The sequence below is a fragment of the Ctenopharyngodon idella genome, chromosome 3 (genome assembly GCF_019924925.1).
Source record: "Ctenopharyngodon idella isolate HZGC_01 chromosome 3, HZGC01, whole genome shotgun sequence".
Lineage (NCBI taxonomy): Eukaryota > Metazoa > Chordata > Actinopteri > Cypriniformes > Xenocyprididae > Ctenopharyngodon > Ctenopharyngodon idella.
This window is the reverse complement of record NC_067222.1, coordinates 38716830-38736709: the sequence shown is the minus strand read 5'-3', so window position 1 is coordinate 38736709 and position 19880 is coordinate 38716830. Positions and strand designations below refer to the sequence as shown.

Sequence of the window (19880 nt, the reverse complement as noted above, 5' to 3'; positions counted from 1 at the left end):
TGGCCACTCAACTGAGACGGCCCTGCTCTCAGTCACTGAAGCCCTGAGACTGGCACGAACAACTTCAAAATCATCGGTACTCATCTTGCTGGATCTGTCTGCTGCTTTTGACACAGTTAACCACCAGATCCTCCTGTCAACCCTCAGGTCGAAGGGCATCTCAGGAACCGCACTCTAGTGGTTTGAGTCTTATCTCTCAGGTAGGTCCTTCAGGGAGAGGTGAGGTGTCCAAGTCGCATCATCTTGCTACTGGGGTACCTCAGGGCTCTGTGCTTGGACCACTTCTCTTCTCCATCTACATGTCATCACTAGGATCTGTCATTCAGGAACATGGTTTTCCTATCACTGTTATGCTGATAACACACAACTCTACCTCTCATTCAAACCAGATGATCTGACAGTTGCTGGTCGCATCGCAGCCTGCCTGACAGCCATTTCTGCCTGGATGAAGGACCACCACCTTCAACTCAACCTTGCAAAAACGGAACTGCTTGTGGTCAGTGCCAACCCAACACTTCATCATAACCTTTCCATTCAACTTGGGTCATCAACCATAACTCCTTCCAGGATGGCCAGGAACCTCAGAGTGGTGATGGATGATTGTTTAAGCTTCACAGATCACATCGCTACAACGGCCCGGTCCTGCAGATTTGCTCTGTACAACATTAGGAAGATTAGACCCTTCCTATCGGAGCTTTCCACACAAATTCTTGTCCAAGCTCTTGTTCTATCCAGACTGGACTATTGTAATGCTCTCTTGGCAGGCCTTCCAGCATGCACTGTCAAGCCTCTACAACTGATCCAGCAAGACTGGTCTTTAACGAACCGAAGAGAGCGCATGTCACACATCTCTTCGTCAGTTTGCATTGGCTGCCAATTGCTGCTCGCATCCAATTCAAGGCTCTAATGTTTGCCTACAGAACAACCACTGGCTCTGCACCACTGTACCTAAACCCGCTACTTCAGACTTATGCGCCCTTCAGAAGCTTGCGTTCTGCAAGTGAATGGCGTCTTGTGGTGCCATCCCAAAGGGGCACAAAATCACTCTCACGGACCTTCTCCTGGTCTGTTCCTGGTTGGTGGAATGGCCTACCATGCTCTATCCGAGCAGCTGAGTCTTTAGCCATTTTCAAAAAACTGCTAAAGACATATCTTTTTCATCAACACTTGACCCAGTAATATAGCACTTTTTTTTATTTATATTTTACTTTTCTTTTTTAGATTTTCTATTCTTTCTCAATCTATTTGCTTATATATTTAAAAAAAAAAAAAAAAAAAAAAAAAAAAAAACAACCTTGCTATGAGCACTTTACTGATGAAACTGTGACTTGACACAGCACTTACATACTGTTGTACTCATGTTGATTTGATTGCTTCTACTATTTTCATTTGTAAGTCGCTTTGGAGAAAAGTGTCTGCTAAATGACTAAATGTAAATGTCTAAATGTAAATGCAAGTATATTCGCTTCCTTCAACAAATTCTAACTGAGCAAATTCACATTTAACACTGAAGAAAAAAATCAACGGCAAAGAAGTTTATTTTGCTGCAATTTAGCTGTTCAAAACAATTTTCTTGTGTTCTCCAAAACATCTTGTGCAGAGTTAAAACGGCTCAGCTCACATTCACACGGAGTACAAAACAAATTTAAAAGATGCAATGAATGATTAATGCTTAATACCTTTTAAATGAGGTATTCCAAGGTGACAAACAATCAAATATACTAAAACTGATGTTATAAACCAGTGGTTCTCAACCTGTGGCCCGTCACGAATGCAAATGCGGCCAACGATATGCCGACCATATTTAAAAAATAAATTCCAGTTTTACAGTTTATTTAAAATGGATTAAATGTATATAAGTTTGAACTATAATGTTTTTTGGTCATATAAGATCATTTTGGTGATCATTTTCAGAGTTTTGAGTTCTATTTCATACAGTAGGTCATTCCAATAGTAGCCATTATTTTTTTGTAAATTTAGGGATCGAAATGGACAAATTTGTTATTATAGGAAAAAAACAAAATGAGGAACATACCAATGAAGGAACACATTGCAAACAAGAAGAGTCGTAGCATCAGCAGCGAAGAAGATGGAAGAATCAGTTTGCTGTCACTGAACAAGATGGAGAGCCTTTGTTTGCTCTGTAGTAAAGTACTTGGCATATGCACAACCTACAATAGGGTTTCCGCGGGGAATTAAAAAGCATTAAAAGTCTTTAAATGGATTTTGCGAAAATTAAGGCCAGTTTTGTAATTGTCTCCGGCCGGTGCAAAATTTCCGTAACGCCGTTTTGGACAGCGGCGGGCTGGGACCTGGATGACTAAAATTGGGTGCTTCTCAGACAGAAGGGCCAACTTAGCAACTTTTTTCCAAGAAAGCGCATTGTGACAAATCTAGCGACTTGTTGAAACCTTATCTAGCTTCTAAGACTCCCCGGTACTGCCGCTCGAGCGCGAGATCTTGCTTTCCTTTCCCACGCGCCTCTGTTCAAGCAGAGCGCACAAACCGATCATCTCTTCCACTTTACTAGTTACAGCAACCTCTGAAGGTATGTTGAAAGATACAGTACAACTTAACAAAATCCGTATCATGTCTCATGTAATCGCTCAATGAGTGTTTCAACCGCGGAAAGACGTCAATATAACAGATTGTAAAAAATGTCACATTTACCGTCCAACTACCTCAGAAAAGCCGTTCAGTGTCAAAAAATCGTTGGTCAGCTACAAAAATGAACTTAGAGAGGAGCATTTTGCTACATATATGCACTATAGGCTATTGCATATCCCTTGTAATTGTACTTAACATGTGCTTTAATATTGAATGTTTGAATAAATCCGTTTTATGACAGCATTTAAATCTTTATATAGCCTAAAAAACGAGTAGAAACAATGTCATAAAAAAATGTATTATAATGTTATTATAAACTTTTTTATGGGTAATTTATATGTAAGTAGCATACAAATCGATGAATTTGAACCATTAATATTATAATGATGTACCAGCTGTGGTTCCCTGTATAGTTTACAGCATTAATTGAGAGATATTTTTTTTCTGAGGAAATTTGCCATGTACTTTACCTTAGAGGCCCCAAATTAATCAATATTGAATTGAAGGTAATCAAATTAAAATCAAGTCGCAAGCTCTGAATCGAAATCTAATCCAATTGTGCCCAGCCCTAGTGTCATTTTTTTTTTTTTTTTTTTTCAAAGTGCACCAAAATGCTTCGTTTACATGTTAAAATTACAAAAAAAATTGTGCCTTTATCTTATGTGATTTTGTCAGACAACGTCTCCATTATAAATCAGGGGCCGTATTCACAAAACATCTTAAGGCTAATAGTAGCTCCTAACTTGCCGATTTAGGAGAAACTCTTAAAAATAATGGGTGTGTCAGTCCTAATTTTAGGACTCCTAAATTTTTGTTCTAAGAGTATTTCACAAAGCATTTTAGCGCTAAAACGAGCTCCTAAATCTGTGAAATGTTAGGAGTAGTCAAGAGGTTTCCTAAATCACTAAGACCAAATCGCAAACTATACACCATTGAGGCAACAGCGATAGAGCCTTGAGTGCTGATCCTTTTCTTCATAAATGCAATACATATTTTGATTTAAAAATTTGAATTTACGATCAGACACCAAAAAAAAAAAAAAAAAAAAAAAAAGATTACCTGTGGCAGTTGTTTTCATCAGTTCATACTTACAAATGATTGAATAGAGTAAAAAAAATATATAATAAGCGTAGCCTATTTGGCGCGCTGTCCAAGGGGATGGAGCGCTCCGAGCTTGGAATTTAGCCCAAACCCAGAGTTCTGCCTCGTATCGCAGCCGAGAGTGAGGAAGGAACGGGGTTGCGAAGGGATGCAGAAAACTGTCGAGGTAACTATAGGTGAGTCGGCTCTCGTCTGTGTATATATACCTCCACTCGAGCTGATTAGATAGACCATTTGAATGCGCTCCTCCCAAACTTTGTTTATAAAAGGTGCAGACATGTCGAGGTGCAGACATGTAGAGCTGACAATTACTGAACATATACTAGTTTAATTAGTGACACTTAGCCTACATTTTAAAACCTTTATTTGAATATAGCAACATTTTTATTAAACAAAAATCTTTTTGAATAGGGCAACATTTGTATTTTAAAACCTTTATTTTAATATGGAAACATGATACCTCATTCTACAATATTTCTATAATTAAATGGCTGACAGAGAGCCCTCCCCCATCAGCCAATCACTGTGCGTGTTGACATCATCCATAACAACGAGGTCAGCCCCGCCCTTATTCTTAGCTTGATACTTTTCTCTATTCCTTAGTAAAAGTTTGTTTCAGCATCTTTGTGAATAGGTTTTAAGAGAAAACACTTGGCTAAGAACTTTTACTGCTATTTAGGAGAACTCTTAGTGGTAAGATAAAATGTTTTGTGAATACGGCCCCAGGATTATAACATGTCAGAGCTCGACATTAACGCTTGTCCATTAGTCCGGGATAAGTGGATTTTTTGAAGGGGCAAGTGAAAGAGAATTTTACTTGCCCGGCCGGACAAGGAGCCTGATTAAAACGTCAATACCAAAAAAAAACAAAAAAAACATTGGGAATCACCAAAACGCGAGAATGACTGATTTTATTACATTTAGTGTAAGTTGTGATCGATAGTAGATAATAATAGGCTGTATAAGTCACTTACGTTTTAGAAGGAACATTGTTTTTGTTCAATTTTAGCAGCGAAAATATTTTCAAACAAAGATCACAGTACAACCATAGCGCAGAGGTCTTCAACCCTGTTCCTGGGGACCCACTGTCCTGCAAAGTTTGTTTCCAACCTGCTTCAGCTCACCTGCTTGGGTATTTTCTAACATGCTGAAGAGCTTGATTAGCTGCTTCAGGTGTGTTTGATTAGGGTTGGAGCTAGACACTGCATCAAACATTTTAAAAGAGATCAATACATCACGGTTGTTTTTAAACCAATAAGCATTAAGCTGTGTCGTCAGCAAGTCATTTCCCATCATGCTTTTGGTCAGCGCAGTCGGTGGAGAGCAACCAAAGAACTTGGAGCAACTAAGCCCGACTGCAGAATCTGACACGTCCGCCTGACATCAGAGCAAGGCGGCCCATGCTCGGACACATTTCTAACCAGCATGCATCTCGTGGTGGTCAGTTCTGCGCAGATTTTGCTTATCTCAAACGAGCCTATTAATATCTGATAATACCATAACATTAAATCTGATTGGTTTTCATTGGTGACGTCATATATAAATATGCGGCCTGTGAGACTTGCACTGATCGGGTTGGTGCGGCCCACTGGGAAAAAAGGTTGAGAACCACTGTTATAAACAATAAAAATGTAAAAAAAAAAAAAAAAAAAAAACATTTTGCCACTTACTCCAGCTTTGTTCTTCTCTTAAAATCATGTCATGTACATCAGTGGTTTTTAGTTGTTGTTTTTTTTCTCTTTTCTTTGGGATCCAGATTTTACACTCAACATCAACACTAATACAATTGTTTATCGTATAAAAGTAAATATTGATTTTTTTTTTTTTTTTTTTTTTTTTTTATACAAATGACAGGCAGGCAGGAAAACAGTTTAACCTAAAATCTTGATATTACTGTTTTTAAAAAAGTTATTAAATACTATGCGTCACATGTATTTGTGACAGATAAATGGTAATATTAATATCAAATAATATATTCACATACAAAACATTATTTTAAAGCAATAATATTTGCAATCATTTTTTTGTCATTCATAGTGGTAATTTTCTTTCCAATAATTCCAAAAATAATCTCAAAAATCCAAATGAACGTTCAAGAATTTACATTGACTTCATACACATGATCAGTGAAGCGCTACAAGTTAACAGAATTTTTATAGACTCCATGCAGATTAGTCACATTTTGGAGAAAAAAAAAAAACTTTTGTGACTATTTTTCTCCTAAATGACAATCATTAATGCAAAAAGCAACTGGAAGAAAATGAGAACAGTCCAGAATGTGGGACGACTACCTGTGGAAGAAGAGCAGTGTTAATGATGGTACAAACAGAAACACACAATGTCAACAAGCTCAATCCCTGTCTACAGATACAGAAGAGTGACTCTGTGGTTTTACTCTCAGTCATTTCAATGGCAGCAGCGCTGGAGCTGCTGAAGAAACACCGACCCGACATCCAGAAAGAGTTTTTGTCATAAATCAGCACAAAGGACTCAAGTAAGTCATCAGAGATTCACAAATGTGCGCTCAAAGTCCTTCCTCATTTTCAAAGAGAGCAAAACGACTAAGCTAAATAAAAAGAAATTCAATGCAAAATGTCTTAATGAACATTCATTCATAAAATCATATTCAAATATAAAGGAAAATAATTACTGTAAATTACACACATTTTATTGAACCGACAGAGGATATGCATTTCATTTTTTCATCTTTAACTCACCTGTAGATCTGACGATAAACACTTTGCTGTCTCTTCCCCGAGAGTTTGTGGCGAGGCACATGTAGATTTTCACAACTGAAACTTTTTTTTTATCTCAGTTAATTCAATTCATAAAATGTAATATTTGATCAAATTATCTCAGTTAATATGCAAAACTCTGAGTATGAGGAAATATGACAGTTGCACATTCTTCACATTAGAAGGCCCTTCCGAAAATATAAACTGAATTAAATTGAATCAAATTTGCAAGTTTAGCAATAAATAAACTTACCGTTAACTTCAACACTGAGAGGATCTGATGTGACTTTAGGAGGAGGTTGAGGTCCTTCTGCTCCCAGTTCCAGCTCTGCTTCACACCTGTACTGAACTCCATCATCAGCTCCATCTGGACGGATCAGGAGTGTGTTTGTTTCATTCACTGGAGTTATGGTGGTGTCAGTGAAGTTGGTTTGATCCACCAGAGTCTGTCCTTTGTACCATTTGACAGTGAGATTCTGAACAGGAGCCACATTGAGAACGTCACACTGAAGCTCATACTGGTTTCCCTCCATCATTGGTCCGGTGTGATTCACAGTGCTGATGGACACACTGTCTGGAGTCTCTGTGGAGGAAGATTCACACACTCTGATATCTGCAGTCATGAATGTACATACATTAGATATTTCTGAGATTGAAAAGATAAAAATATCAATAACAGAGAAACTCACTGTAAACAGTCACTGGGAGAAATAATTGACACGGTTCCTTATAGTTTATGTAGCAGTATGGCTGTATGTCCCATTCTGTCAGCTCTGACACTCTCCATGTGATCAGATTGTCTCTGCTCTTGGGCACTGCTCCCTCACTGACTTCCCATCCCATCCCATAATGCGTGACAGAAGTGCTACAGTTAACTGACACAGAACCGCCGTACTCCACAACAACTCTCTGTGGGTTGAGCTGAAGAGGACATTCAGCAGCATGTGTCCCTGTTAAACACATTGAAGAGGATGTGGTTTAAAGCTGATGAAGATTCAGCACAGAATAGCAGCACTAAAGTACTGGATTACAAGCAGACACAGAAATAACCTTATAAGAGTCCTTAAACCTGCAAACTTACCACTGGTCCACGGGCCTCTAGAGTTTTATATTTTATAGAGTTAGGACCATGATATTTACTTAAAGGTACACTATAACTTTTTTTTTCCAAAAATTGTTTTTGTCTTACCCTGATTCACTATCGTTAGTCAGTCAGCTTGAGATCCTTTCCATCTAAACTGGTTATATCTCTTAAGCCTAGTAGTGAATGTTTTATGAGTAGTAGTATAATCTCTCTTTTTTTTTAGTTATGAGAAAGAACTATATTCATCCACACAGTCATAGAGTGAAGCACAACCAAAACAATGTTCTTCCATGAAATGCAGTTTTGTTTCAGAGGGCCAAAAGTTACATAGTGTACCTTTAATAGTGAAAATTTTGATGGGTTGCTGCAAAAGCCCATCTATTCTCATAGTCATGATATGCAACAAAAAAAGCAGTCACACTTTATATTAGTTCACAAGTTCGCACTTACAAATAATCAGATAAAGTACAAGAGTATCCGTATTTGGCATGATGTCCAGGGGAGGACTCCGAGCTCAGAATATGGCCCAAACCCAGAGTACTCCCCCCTATCCCTGCATGGCTGTGATAGGAACTAGCTGAGAGCGAGGAGTCGGGTGGAGTAGGGATGCAGAAAAGACTGTTGAGGGGAGTCAGCTGTATATATAGACCTCCAATCGTTCTGATTGGGTAGATCATTTGAGCAAGATCCTCCTGAACTTTAATAAAACATCATGTGTCTATAACTAATAACTACTATGTACTTACATTAAAAAAAAATATATATATATATATATATATATATATATTTAATTGTTAGGTACAATGTGTTTATCAAGTTAATATTGCAAAGCACTAGTTTAAGGGTGGGTTACGGGTTAAGGGAAAGGTCAACAGTGTAATTATAGATGTCATTACAGAAATTACATGCAGGTATTTTATATATAAGTCCTATGTAAAACATGTATGTACAGAATAAGAGCAAAATTATTCATTTAAATATTAGTGCATAGTAGTTTAGGGCACTTAATATAAAGTGAGACCAAAACAGCTTTACTAACACAGTAGCAAGACAAGATTTGAACAGGGTTAGTCCAAACTCCAACATGTCAACTGAACAGAAATGAATTTAACACTCCAAACTCTGGTCTTAAGACCGAAACAAAGATAGAAATAAAGTTATAATAAATAAAGTTATCATTTAGCTTACAATAAAGTAAAAGCTAAATTTTAAAACATATTTAGTCTCATTCCAGATACTGCATCAGAAGAATAAATGTGAAAATACAAACCTGCGAAACTCACAAGCTGTGAAACTGCCGAGAGATAAACAAGTCCAAAGAAATGTTGAAGCATATTGTATGTGCTCAGAGAAAAACAACTGATCAGAAAATGCTGTAAATAAGACACAATTTTATCTCTGTAACTCTGTGGTCTGTGACTGAATAGCTGTAGCTCGAGCAACGCAATGAGACAAAAAATAACTAACCCCACCCAGAGAATATTTTGAGAGGAAATTTCACAGGGTTGACCTTAAGAACAGTACATGTTAATGGATGACTGAAAAAAGACTCATAATGGATCAAAATTAAATCTATAAATAATCTGAATCCTTGTAATGAGGCTACCCTAAACAGATACAGTTAGTTTTTAGCTGCTTTTTAAAAATGTCCAGAGATCTTAAATCCAAAGAGAGAGTTTTCCACAATTTGGGAGCAACTACCTCAAAAGCACAATCACCTTTAGTCTAGAGCTAACAAGGTCTGTTTGGAGGATCTCAGATTCCTGCTGGAGTTACTGTATAAGGTTGCAACAACTCTTTAATATAAACAGGAGCTTGACCACGCAATACTCTAAACACAATCACAGGGACTTTAAATTAAATTCTAAATTTGACTGGAAGCCTTCTAGAGAAATTAAAATTGCTGTTACGTGTGATCTTTTTGATGACTTCGTTAAAAGCTTGGCAGCAGCATTTTGAACCATTTGTAGGCTAATCGTTTAATGGATGAATTGCTAAGACAAGTAAAAAGAGAATAATAATCAAGGCGGGGGGAAATAAAAGCATTTATAATCATCTCCATTTCCACTGTGGACACAACTTGTCCTCGGATTTGCAATGTTTCTCCACTGATAAAAACAATTGCAAACCAGCGAATTTACATGTTGATCAAGACTTAAAAGTAGAGACTAATGTTGACTGGCACAAAGTTCTTTCTGGTTCATAATAATTTCATGCTCTCACAGAAATTTAACACCATACAAAAAAAAAAAATATATATATATATATATATACAGGTGCTGGTCATATAATTAGAATATCGTGAAAAAGTTCATTTTTTTATTGTAAATTATTTTTAAAAATGAAACTTTGATATATTCTAGATTCCCTACATGTAAAGTAAAACATTTCAAAAGTTTTTTTTTTTTAAATTTGTTGATTAGAGCGTACAGCTAATGAAAGTCCAAAATCCAGTATCTCAAAATATTAGAATATTTACATTTGAGTTTCATTAAATGACCATCCCTACAGTATAAATTCCGGGTATCTCTTGTTCTTTGAAACCACACTAATGGGGAAGACTGCTGACTTGGCAATGGTCCAGGAGACAATCATTGACACCCTCCACAAAGAGAGTAAGTCACAGAAGGTCATTACTGAATGGGGTGGCTGTTTACAGAGTGATGTATCAAAGCATATTAAATGCAAAGTTGACTGGACGGAAGAAATTGGGTAGGCAAAGGTGCACAAGCAACAGGGATGACCGCAAGCTTGAGAATACCGTCAAGTAAAGCCAATTCAAACACTTGGGAGAGCTTCACAATGAGTAGAATGAAGCCGGAGTCAGCGCATCAAGAGTCACCACACTCAGACATCTTCAGGAAAAGGACTACCAAGCCACTTCTGAACCAGAAACAACGTCAGAAGCATCTTACCTGGGCTAAGGAGAAAAAGAACTGGACAGTGAACAGTGGTCGAAAATCCTCTTTTCAGATAAAAGTAAATTTTGCATTTCATGTTGAAATCATGGTCCCAGAGTCTGAAGGAAGACTGGAGAGGCACAGAATCCAAGCTGCTTGAAGTCTAGTGTGAAGTTTCTGAAGTCAATAATGATTTGGGGGGGCCGTGACGTCTGCTGGTGTTGGTCCATTGTGTTTTATCAAGTGCAAAGTCAATGCAGCCATCTTCCAGGAGATTTTGGAGCACTTTATTCTTCCATCTGCTGACAAGCTTTATGGAGATGCTGATTTCCTTTTCCAGCAGGACTTTAGCACCTGCCCACAGTGCAAAAACCACTTCCAAGTGGTTTGCTGACCATGATATTACTGTGCTTTATTGGCCAGCCAATATGCCTGACCTGAATCTATGGGATATTTTCAAGAGAAAGATGAGAAACAGTCGATCCAACAATGTACAGATGATCTGAAGGCTCAATAGTGCCTCAGCAGTGCCACAGGCTGATCACTTCCATGCCACACTTCACTGATGCAGTAATTTGTGCTAGGAGCAAGTCATTTGCTGTAATATGTGCTGCCGACCAAGTATTGAGTGCACAAAAGAACATATTTTAAAGAACTTGAACTTTTCTGTTTTGCAAATCCATTTTTTGATTGATCTTAGGAAATATTCTAATATTTTGAAACACTGGATTTTGGATTTTCATGAGCTGTACGCTCTAATCATCAAAATTTAAAAAAAAAAACTTTTGAAATGTTTTACTTTACATGTGGGGAATCTAGAATATATGAAAGTTTCATTTTTAAAAATAATTTATAATAAAAAAATGAACTTTTTGATGATATTCTAATTATATGACCAGCACCTGTATATATCAGGCTTAAAATCCTGTAGTGTAAACTTGGCATTAATTGCTGTTAAATGTTGCTGTCTGGACCCTCCAGGAGGTAGTCGCACTGGTCACAGTTATGCTAAGTTTTGGTTTGATTTTCATTGTATTCAGTTCCTGTTGTGTCTGCCTTTGTTATCTAGTTAGTTTTCCTCAGTCTCCCACCACTAATTTGTCTTCAATCATTAGTTAGATCCCACCTGTTTGTATTTAGTTTGTTATCCTGCCTGTAGAATCTCTCTGTTTCAGTTCCTCATGGTGTTGTTTGTGTATTGTGCACACTGTTGCGTGGATAGGCCTATTTCTCTTTTGTTCTTTAAAACTGTTATTAAAGCTGTTATTAAATCACTATTATTTGAACTGCCGTTCTTCTCCTCGTCTTCTTTGCGGATCCAGAGATGTTACAGAACACCAGACTGCCAAATATAGATATTATTATAATATTATTAACATAGCTCCAAAGAGGAGCCATGATGGTCAATCTTTATGTTCCAGGGTGGCCGTAATCTAGAGGAACATGTGGAGGAATTTTACGCTATGGGTGGATGGATCCTCATTTACAGTGGGCAAAGTGGAAGATACCATCATCATCGTCCGGCCCCTTCATTCCAGAGCCCAACCAGCCATCAACCCCTAACATGGACATTAAGCCAGAGCCCACCACATACTGGAGGGTCACGTCTGCCACGATGAAAGAGCCAGAGCCTGCCATTTCCCCCGAGCCCGAGCCCCAGTGTGAGTCTGACCAGGTGTGTGAGCCGTCACCTTCATCACCATGGGACTTGTGGTGGAGTTCAAGGGTTCAGAGGAAAACCCCGCCCAGCATCCCACCATTGAAGGTGAGCTGTTACTGACCTCTGCTGGTTGTTTTGAGGAATTGGATATGGACATTTTGCTGAATCTCCCTTTGCCACTGGTCGCGCCCAGCTATAAGTCTTCTGTGTCTTCATTGCTGCTGGTTCTGCCCAGCATAAAGCCTGTTTCGTCGCACTGTGCAAGTCTGTCGTCGTCAGTGATCTCACCCAGCCTTCCTCTCCCACTTCCACACCCTGATTCAGCATGTTTGTCAGCCCCACCTCTGCTGGTTCCCTTCTTCAGCCCCTCAACTTCTCCTCTAACACCATTCTGTTGTGTGGATAAGCCTCAGGTCTTCCTGAAATCCCCCAGCTCCACCTTGGCTCCTCCCCCCTGACTTGTTTGGATCTATCGAGCCATTCAGAAATGTATTTAAAAAAAATAAAAAATAAATAATCAAATCATACAAAAACTTTATGAATTAAGAGTAATTTATATATATATTTTTGTTGGGCTTAAAGATTAAAAAAGGGCCCTGAGACTGAAAAAGAAAAAGTTCTTGTTAAAAGGCTCAAGAAAGAAAGTGTCACAAGTGAGGCTCCCGCACTTCCTTCCCCGCACCACCGGAGGGAGCCTTCACCGGAATACTGATCCCATCATTCGGACTACATTTCCCATAGGCCCTCATTCCTGGGACTGATTGCACTCACACTATTTAAGCAGCACGCACACACACACACACACACACTGCGAAGTCTTGATTTGCCCCGGTGATCATTTCTAAGCGTTTTCTGTGGATTGTTATACTGTTGCCGATTGGACTGTTTATCTCTTGTGATTCTCTGCTGCCTGCCTTGATCCTTGCCTGTTTACTGGACTGTGTTTGTTTGCCGCCTGCCCTGATCTCTGCCTGCTTCCTGATACCGTTTGTCTGCCGCCTGCCTCGACCATTGCCTGTCCCCGTTTACGTCTCTGCCTCTGCCCTTAACTGTGTATACACTATTCTTAATAAAAGCTGCAAATGGATCTCCATGCTGTCGACCCATCATTACAGAAAGAAAGAAAGAAAGAAAAACATTTTATTTCAAAACATTTTGTACAGCATTTTTCTCCTTTACTGCATCATTATTAAAAGAACAAAACAGGCATATTACTATCTGTCAGTACAGACTAAAGTCACACAAAAAAGAAGAGGTTTAAAGAAGAAGTACATAAATTAAAATGAATAAATTGAAAGCAAATTTAGCTTGGAGATTGTCAGTCATCTTCAAACAGTTTTTTTAAAGCATGAATCTGGGGTGATGTTTTTCGATATCTGCATTTATGCATAAACATTTCTAACAAATGTAATTTAAGTTATTTACCACAAAAGAGACATTTTTCTTTTCACACATCAAACCAACTTTTGACAATCTTACAACATAGTGGGTAACATTTTTGTACAGCAAATAAAAGTCAGCCAATGTACAGGAAAACATTTTGTTGTCATGTGACAGGATAACTTCATATGTTTTAGACGCATCTTTATCATCTCAGACATTCTCCTATGACACTGACATCATACATAGTCATACAGCGCATGTTGTATACTATGAGCTTTTACACATTATGCAGTATTTTATCGAACATATTTATTTATTCATTACAAGTTTCAATATATAATTTTTGTTCAATTTAAGCATTCTTCTCAGATGCATTTCATACCGCTTCACTTACTATTTGATGACGTCCAGTAGATTTTTTCTTTTTCCACACACAGATAATTAATGCAATGATTAAAACAAGCAGTGCAAGAGGTGCTGCAACAATTGGAATGTAGTTTGGAGAGTTGTCTAAAAAAGAAAAAGCAAAATGTATGTTCAGTTAATGAAGAACTGATATAAAACTCAAAATAATTATCATAACATTAATTTTGTGGTTAAATGACTGAACATTAATGTATCACATAATTAAAAAGTTGTTCTAAGAGCTATCATTAATATCTCATTGAGAATATCATCTTATTTTCATTCATTTTCAGTGAATACAAGTTAAAAATAGTCAATCTATTTACAGATTTTTACAATTGCTAACAAGCGTTTACCAATACTTAAAGTAGGCCTACTTTTTCTAAACTCTTAACACAGCAACACAACTACATTACACAATTAACCAAATAGTTAATTTTCTGCCCAAAACCATATTTTGTTAAAGCTGCAGTCCGTAACTTTTGCCTCTTTGTCGCCATCTCTGTATGAAACCTGAAATTGCAGTTGTTTGCAGAATTATCATCTTTACGTGGGCTGTGCCTCGGCACGGCTCCTCAGCGCGGATGAATCTAATGTTTGCTGTCAGTCACCGCACCGGTGTGGATACTGTACTTCGGAATCACAGATCGTAGTCTCGAAAGTATGACTAAAATAAGAATTTTCACTGGAAAATGTCATCTGAACAAATAATTAACATGTCTGCCACTTTTGTTCTCACCAACTGAGAGAAAAAAAAAGCATTACAATAAATTGTGCTACCAATGGTGATTAAATCTAACGATCGCTTAGCTCGGATCATGTCAAACCATGCTAATTATTATTATTGTTATACTTTGTTCTCAAATTGTTAATGTTAACAACATCAGCATTGCGTAACTATGTGTATTTGGTCTGTGTGGCGAGGGGGGCGTGGTTCAGCGGAGTCAGCAGCGGGAGAGAGAGTCAGGAGACGAACGGTGAGTGAGTGGGTTAAATGCAAATGACGAACACCTGTCTCTTGTTTCAGTAATCGGTGTGGAGAGAGTATATAACACCAGGAGAAACAGGAGTGGAGGAGAGAGAGAAGGACTACTGACTGCTGCCCCGCTGGATACGTCTTTTTGAGAGAGAATTGTGAATGATTTATGACCGCTTTGTGCCTGTCTGCACCCCTTTTGTTTTTGTATATGGTGAATTAGTGCAAATAAAGCAGTCAGTAGTCAAGCCGACCCTGTCCTCTTCCTTCCTGAATCCTGAACCTTGCTACACTGGTGCCGAAACCCGGGAAGGAAGACGGAAGCAGCCGCCATGCAATCATCCTCCGGATCGCCATTTGCGGAGATTATCACCTCCCTCGCGGTCATGCAACAAGAACAACACCAGGCCCTGCTGGACTTGAGACAGGATCAAGAGAGGTGCTTCCAAGTCGTTGTTCAAGCCCAGCAGGAGGACCGCGAGAGGTTCCGGAGCTGGATTGACCGGGAGGTTCGACCGGAAGCCCTGGAACCTCGAGCTGTGCCCGCCCACCTACCACTCAACAAAATGGGATCTGAGGACGACCCGGAGGTATTCATCGACCTTTTCCAGAAGACGGCTGAGCTGTCGGGCTGGCCGCGGGACCAGTGGCCGATGCGCCTGGTCCCGTTGCTCTCCGGGGAGTCCCAGATAGCGGCACAGCAGCTTCTGGTGCAGAATCTCCTGGTCTTCGACGACCTGAAAAGGGCCATCCTCCAGCGGGTCGGCCGGAGCCCTGAAGAACATCGCCAGCGGTTCCGTTCCCTGGAACTGGGCGAGTCCGGCCGACCGTTCGTGTTGGCCCAACAGCTCCGGGACTCCTGCCGCAAATGGCTGTTGGCTGAGGGAAGCGACGTGGAGAAGATTGTCGATCGAGTGGTACTGGAGCAGTTCATTACTCGGCTCCCACGGAGGACAGCCGAGTGGGTCCAGTGCCACCGCCCCACGTCGCTGGACTCGGCCATCCACCTCGCGGAGGACCATATGGTGGCGTGCCCAGGGGTCGGCGAACCCCTCCCATCTGTCTCTCTCTCTCCTTCTTCCCCTTCTGTTCCTCTCTCTCGTCCTGTCCCTCTCCCCAGGTCCCGCCCACCGGGGGCGGGACTGACTTCCGCTGGACAGGACCCCGCTCCTGTTTCTCCGCTTTCTCCACGCCAATCATTTACCCCACTCCCTGCCACTGGGGCGGCGGGGAGGTCTGGGCCAGCCTGTTAGCGTTGCGGGGACCCGGAGCATTTCGTGGACAGGTGCCCAGTGATGGAGGTTGGGACAATGGTCCGGGTCCCGGACGCCCCGCAGGCTGCCCCCGGTCAAGCTGGCTGGTATCAAATACCTGTGAGTATCAAGGGGGGTACCTATCAGGCCTTGGTGGATTCAGGCTGTAACCAAACCTCGATCCATCAAAGACTGATTTCGTCCAGGGCATTGGATACAAGCCGCGTGGTTAAGGTGCGGTGTGTACACGGGGATGTGGTGGTATATCCGGTAGTGCCGGTCATTATCCAATTCAGGGGCCAAAAGCATAGCGTTGAGGTGGCAGTTAATCCGCACCTCCGGCATCCGTTAATTTTGGGGACAAATTGGCCAGCATTTTCTGAATTATTGGGTTATTTATGCACGGATGCCTCTTGGGGGAAAAAGGCGATGGTTGGGGATGCGCAAGTACAGGCGGGAGAGACTGAACGGGGACCACTGAGTGCTGCTTCAGGGGAACAGAGTGAAATTGAGAGAATAATTCTCTCGGATCGCGATGACTTTCCCCTGGAGCAGTCTCAGGATGAGACCCTAAAACGTGCATTTGAGCAGGTCCAAACCATCGACGGTCAGCCTCTCCAGCCTGGACGGGCGCTTACCTATCCATATTTTGCAGTTATAAAAAATCGGTTGTATCGGGTGACCCAAGACACCCAGACAAAAGAAGATACAACCCAGTTGTTAGTTCCAAGGAGCCGCAGGGAAATGCTTTTCCAAGCGGCTCATTCTAATCCAATGGCTGGACACTTAGGACAGGCAGCGACACTAAATCGCATCATGACCCGATTCTTTTGGCCGGGCATTCACGAGAATGTGCGCAGGTGGTGCGCGTCTTGTCGTGAATGTCAGTTGGTAAATCCACCGGCCACCCCAAAAGCGCCTTTGCGCCCCCTCCCATTAATGCAGGTCCCCTTCGAGAGAATTGGTATGGACCTCATCGGGCCATTAGAGCGATCAGCCAGGGGACATCGCTTTGCATTAGTCATTGTGGATTATGCAACTCGATATCCTGAAGCAGTGGCCCTCCGCAGCATTTCCGCGAAGAGTGTTGTGGACGCACTGTTTACTTTAATCTCCCGGGTGGGGATTCCAAAAGAAATCCTCACCAATCAAGGCACGGCATTTATGTCACGTACTTTACGCGAACTTTACGAATTATTGGGCATTAAAACGGTCCGTACCAGCATCTTTCACCCACAAACTGACGGGCTGGTTGAACGTTTTAATCGCACGCTTAAAACCATGATTCGTAAATTCGTGCAAGAAGACGCCAAAAATTGGGATAAATGATTAGAACCCCTGTTGTTCGCTGTGCAAGAAGTCCCGCAAGCCTCCACGGGGTTTTCCCCCTTCGAGCTTCTTTACGGACGCCAGCCCCGCGGGGTACTGGATGTCCTGAGAGAAACTTGGGAGGACGGACCATCTCAGAGTAAAAACGAAATTCAGTATGTAATGGACTTGAGAACAAAACTCCACACTTTGGGGCGGCTATCAACGGAGAATTTGTTACAAGCCCAGGACAGACAGAGCCGGCTGTACAACAGGGGAACTAACTTACGTAAATTCGCACCGGGAGAGAAAGTGCTTGTATTGCTTCCAACGTCAAGCTCTAAATTATTAGCAAAGTGGCAAGGACCATTTGAGGTCACACGGCAGATTGGAGATCTCGATTATGAGGTTATACGGTCTGATAGGAGAGGGGCACGTCAGATTTATCACCTCAATCTCCTTAAAAAATGGAATGAGGCAGAGGCAGTGATGTTGGTGATGGTAATTGGTGGAGAGGATGATCTCGGGCCAGAGGCGAATACCAAACACCAATCTCTCGCACTGGCCCCCGGAGGAGATCATCTCTCGCCCTCCCAGCTCACTGACCTAACGAAATTACAAGCAGAGTTTGCGGACGTGTTCTCACACCTACCGGGCCGTACTAATTTGATTCAGCACCATATCGAGACAGAGCCGGGCGTGGTAGTTCGCAGCCGGCCGTACCGTTTGCCTGAGCATAAGAAAAAAGTGGTTCAGGCAGAATTAGGGGCAATGCTTGACATGGGCGTAATAGAAGAATCCAACAGTAACTGGGCGAGCCCGATAGTTTTAGTTCCGAAAACGGACGGCTCGGTTCGGTTCTGTGTGGATTACTGCAAGGTGAATGCTGTGTCGAAATTCGACGCGTATCCAATGCCACGGGTGGACGAACTGCTTGATCGGCTCGGTACGGCTCGGTTTTATTCGACACTGGACTTAACAAAGGGATATTGGCAGATCCCCTTGTCTCCATTATCTAAAGAAAAGACAGCTTTCACCACGCCGTTTGGATTACACCAATTTGTTACCCTTCCGTTCGGGCTGTTCGGGGCTCCGGCTACCTTTCAGCGTCTCATGGACAGGATTTTACGGCCCCATGCTGCGTATGCTGCTGCCTATTTAGATGACATAATTATATTTAGTCATGACTGGCAGCGGCATATGCAGCATTTGAGGGCTGTCTTGAGGTCGCTGAGAGGGGCTGGGCTCACGGCCAACCCGAAGAAGTGTGCAATTGGGCGGGTGGAAGTAAGATATCTGGGCTTCCACTTGGGACATGGGCAGGTGCGTCCCCAAATTGATAAGACGGCAGCAGTTGCGACCTGTCCGCGTCCCAAGACCAAAAAGGAGGTGAGACAGTTCCTAGGGCTGGTGGGATATTATAGAAGGTTTGTACCTAATTATTCGGACCTCACCAGCCCTTTGACTGATCTCACTAAAAAGGAGGCACCAGATACGGTCCAGTGGACGGAGCCGTGCCAACAGGCCTTTACCCAAGTGAAGGCTGCTTTATGTGGCGGGCCGTTGTTACACTCTCCTGATTTTTCTCTCCCTTTTCTGTTGCAGACAGACGCGTCGGACAGGGGGCTGGGTGCCGTCCTGTCCCAGGAGATAGAGGGGGAGGAACGGCCGGTGCTGTACATTAGTCGGAAGCTCTCGAAGAGAGAGACTAAGTACAGCACCATAGAAAAGGAGTGTCTTGCCATCAGGTGGGCTGTCCTCACCCTCCGCTATTATCTCCTGGGACGGGAATTCACCCTCTGTTCGGACCATGCCCCCCTGCAGTGGCTCCACCGCATGAAGGATACCAACGCGCGGATCACTCGTTGGTATCTAGCTTTACAGCCTTTTAAGTTCAAAGTGGTCCACAGGCCGGGTGCTCAGATGGCTGTGGCCGACTTCCTCTCCAGAAATGGGGGGGGGGGGGGGGGGGGGGGGGGGGGGGGCGTGGTTCAGCGGAGTCAGCAGCGGGAGACGAACGGTGAGTGAGTGGGTTAAATGCAAATGACGAACACCTGTCTCTTGTTTCAGTAATTGGTGTGGAGAGAGTATATAACACCAGGAGAAACAGGAGTGGAGGAGAGAGAGAAGGACTACTGACTGCTGCCCCGCTGGATACGTCTTTTTGAGAGAGAATTGTGAATGATTTATGACCGCTTTGTGCCTGTCTGCACCCCTTTTGTTTTTGTATATGGTGAATTAGTGCAAATAAAGCAGTCAGTAGTCAAGCCGACCCTGTCCTCTTCCTTCCTGAATCCTGAACCTTGCTACAGTCTGTATTAGCATTACCTGTAGATTTCAGTTTAGGCTACAGTCTAATCTATAACGTTAATTTGTCATACCATACAATCCGCTATCAAAATGATAAGTTTAATTATTCCAGCTGCTGTGAGAAAAGGCTATAAATGATCCGTCACCTGCAGCATCCT

The 19880-nt window shown here is 41.7% G+C and overlaps 2 protein-coding genes across 3 annotated transcripts in view; one reads left to right on the top strand and one right to left on the bottom strand.

Moving 5' to 3' along the window:
• The window catches only part of LOC127509209 (intercellular adhesion molecule 1-like), a 36855-nt gene that overhangs the window by 12866 nt on the left and 4109 nt on the right, over positions 1–19880 (bottom strand). Inside the window, exon 4 of one of the 2 annotated variants that reach the window (XM_051887764.1) lies at positions 6697–6782. In XM_051887764.1, coding sequence (XP_051743724.1) covers positions 6697–6782 — 86 coding nt within the window. Of the gene's footprint in view, positions 1–6696; positions 6783–13213; positions 13981–19880 lie in introns of those variants that run through there. The other variant, XM_051887763.1, reaches the window with a different exon arrangement.
• On the top strand, positions 15184–19679 carry LOC127509207 (zinc finger and SCAN domain-containing protein 26-like). The gene is made up of 2 exons (XM_051887761.1): positions 15184–16224; positions 19018–19679. The coding sequence occupies exon 1, from the start codon at positions 15184–15186 to the stop codon at positions 16102–16104; it is 921 nt and encodes a 306-aa protein (XP_051743721.1). The 3' UTR covers positions 16105–16224; positions 19018–19679.

What these genes read in the sequence shown, in the direction of transcription:
- LOC127509207 (XM_051887761.1), top strand. Translation starts at nt 15,184, where the DNA reads ATGCAATCATCCTCCGGATCGCCATTTGCGGAGATTATCACCTCCCTC.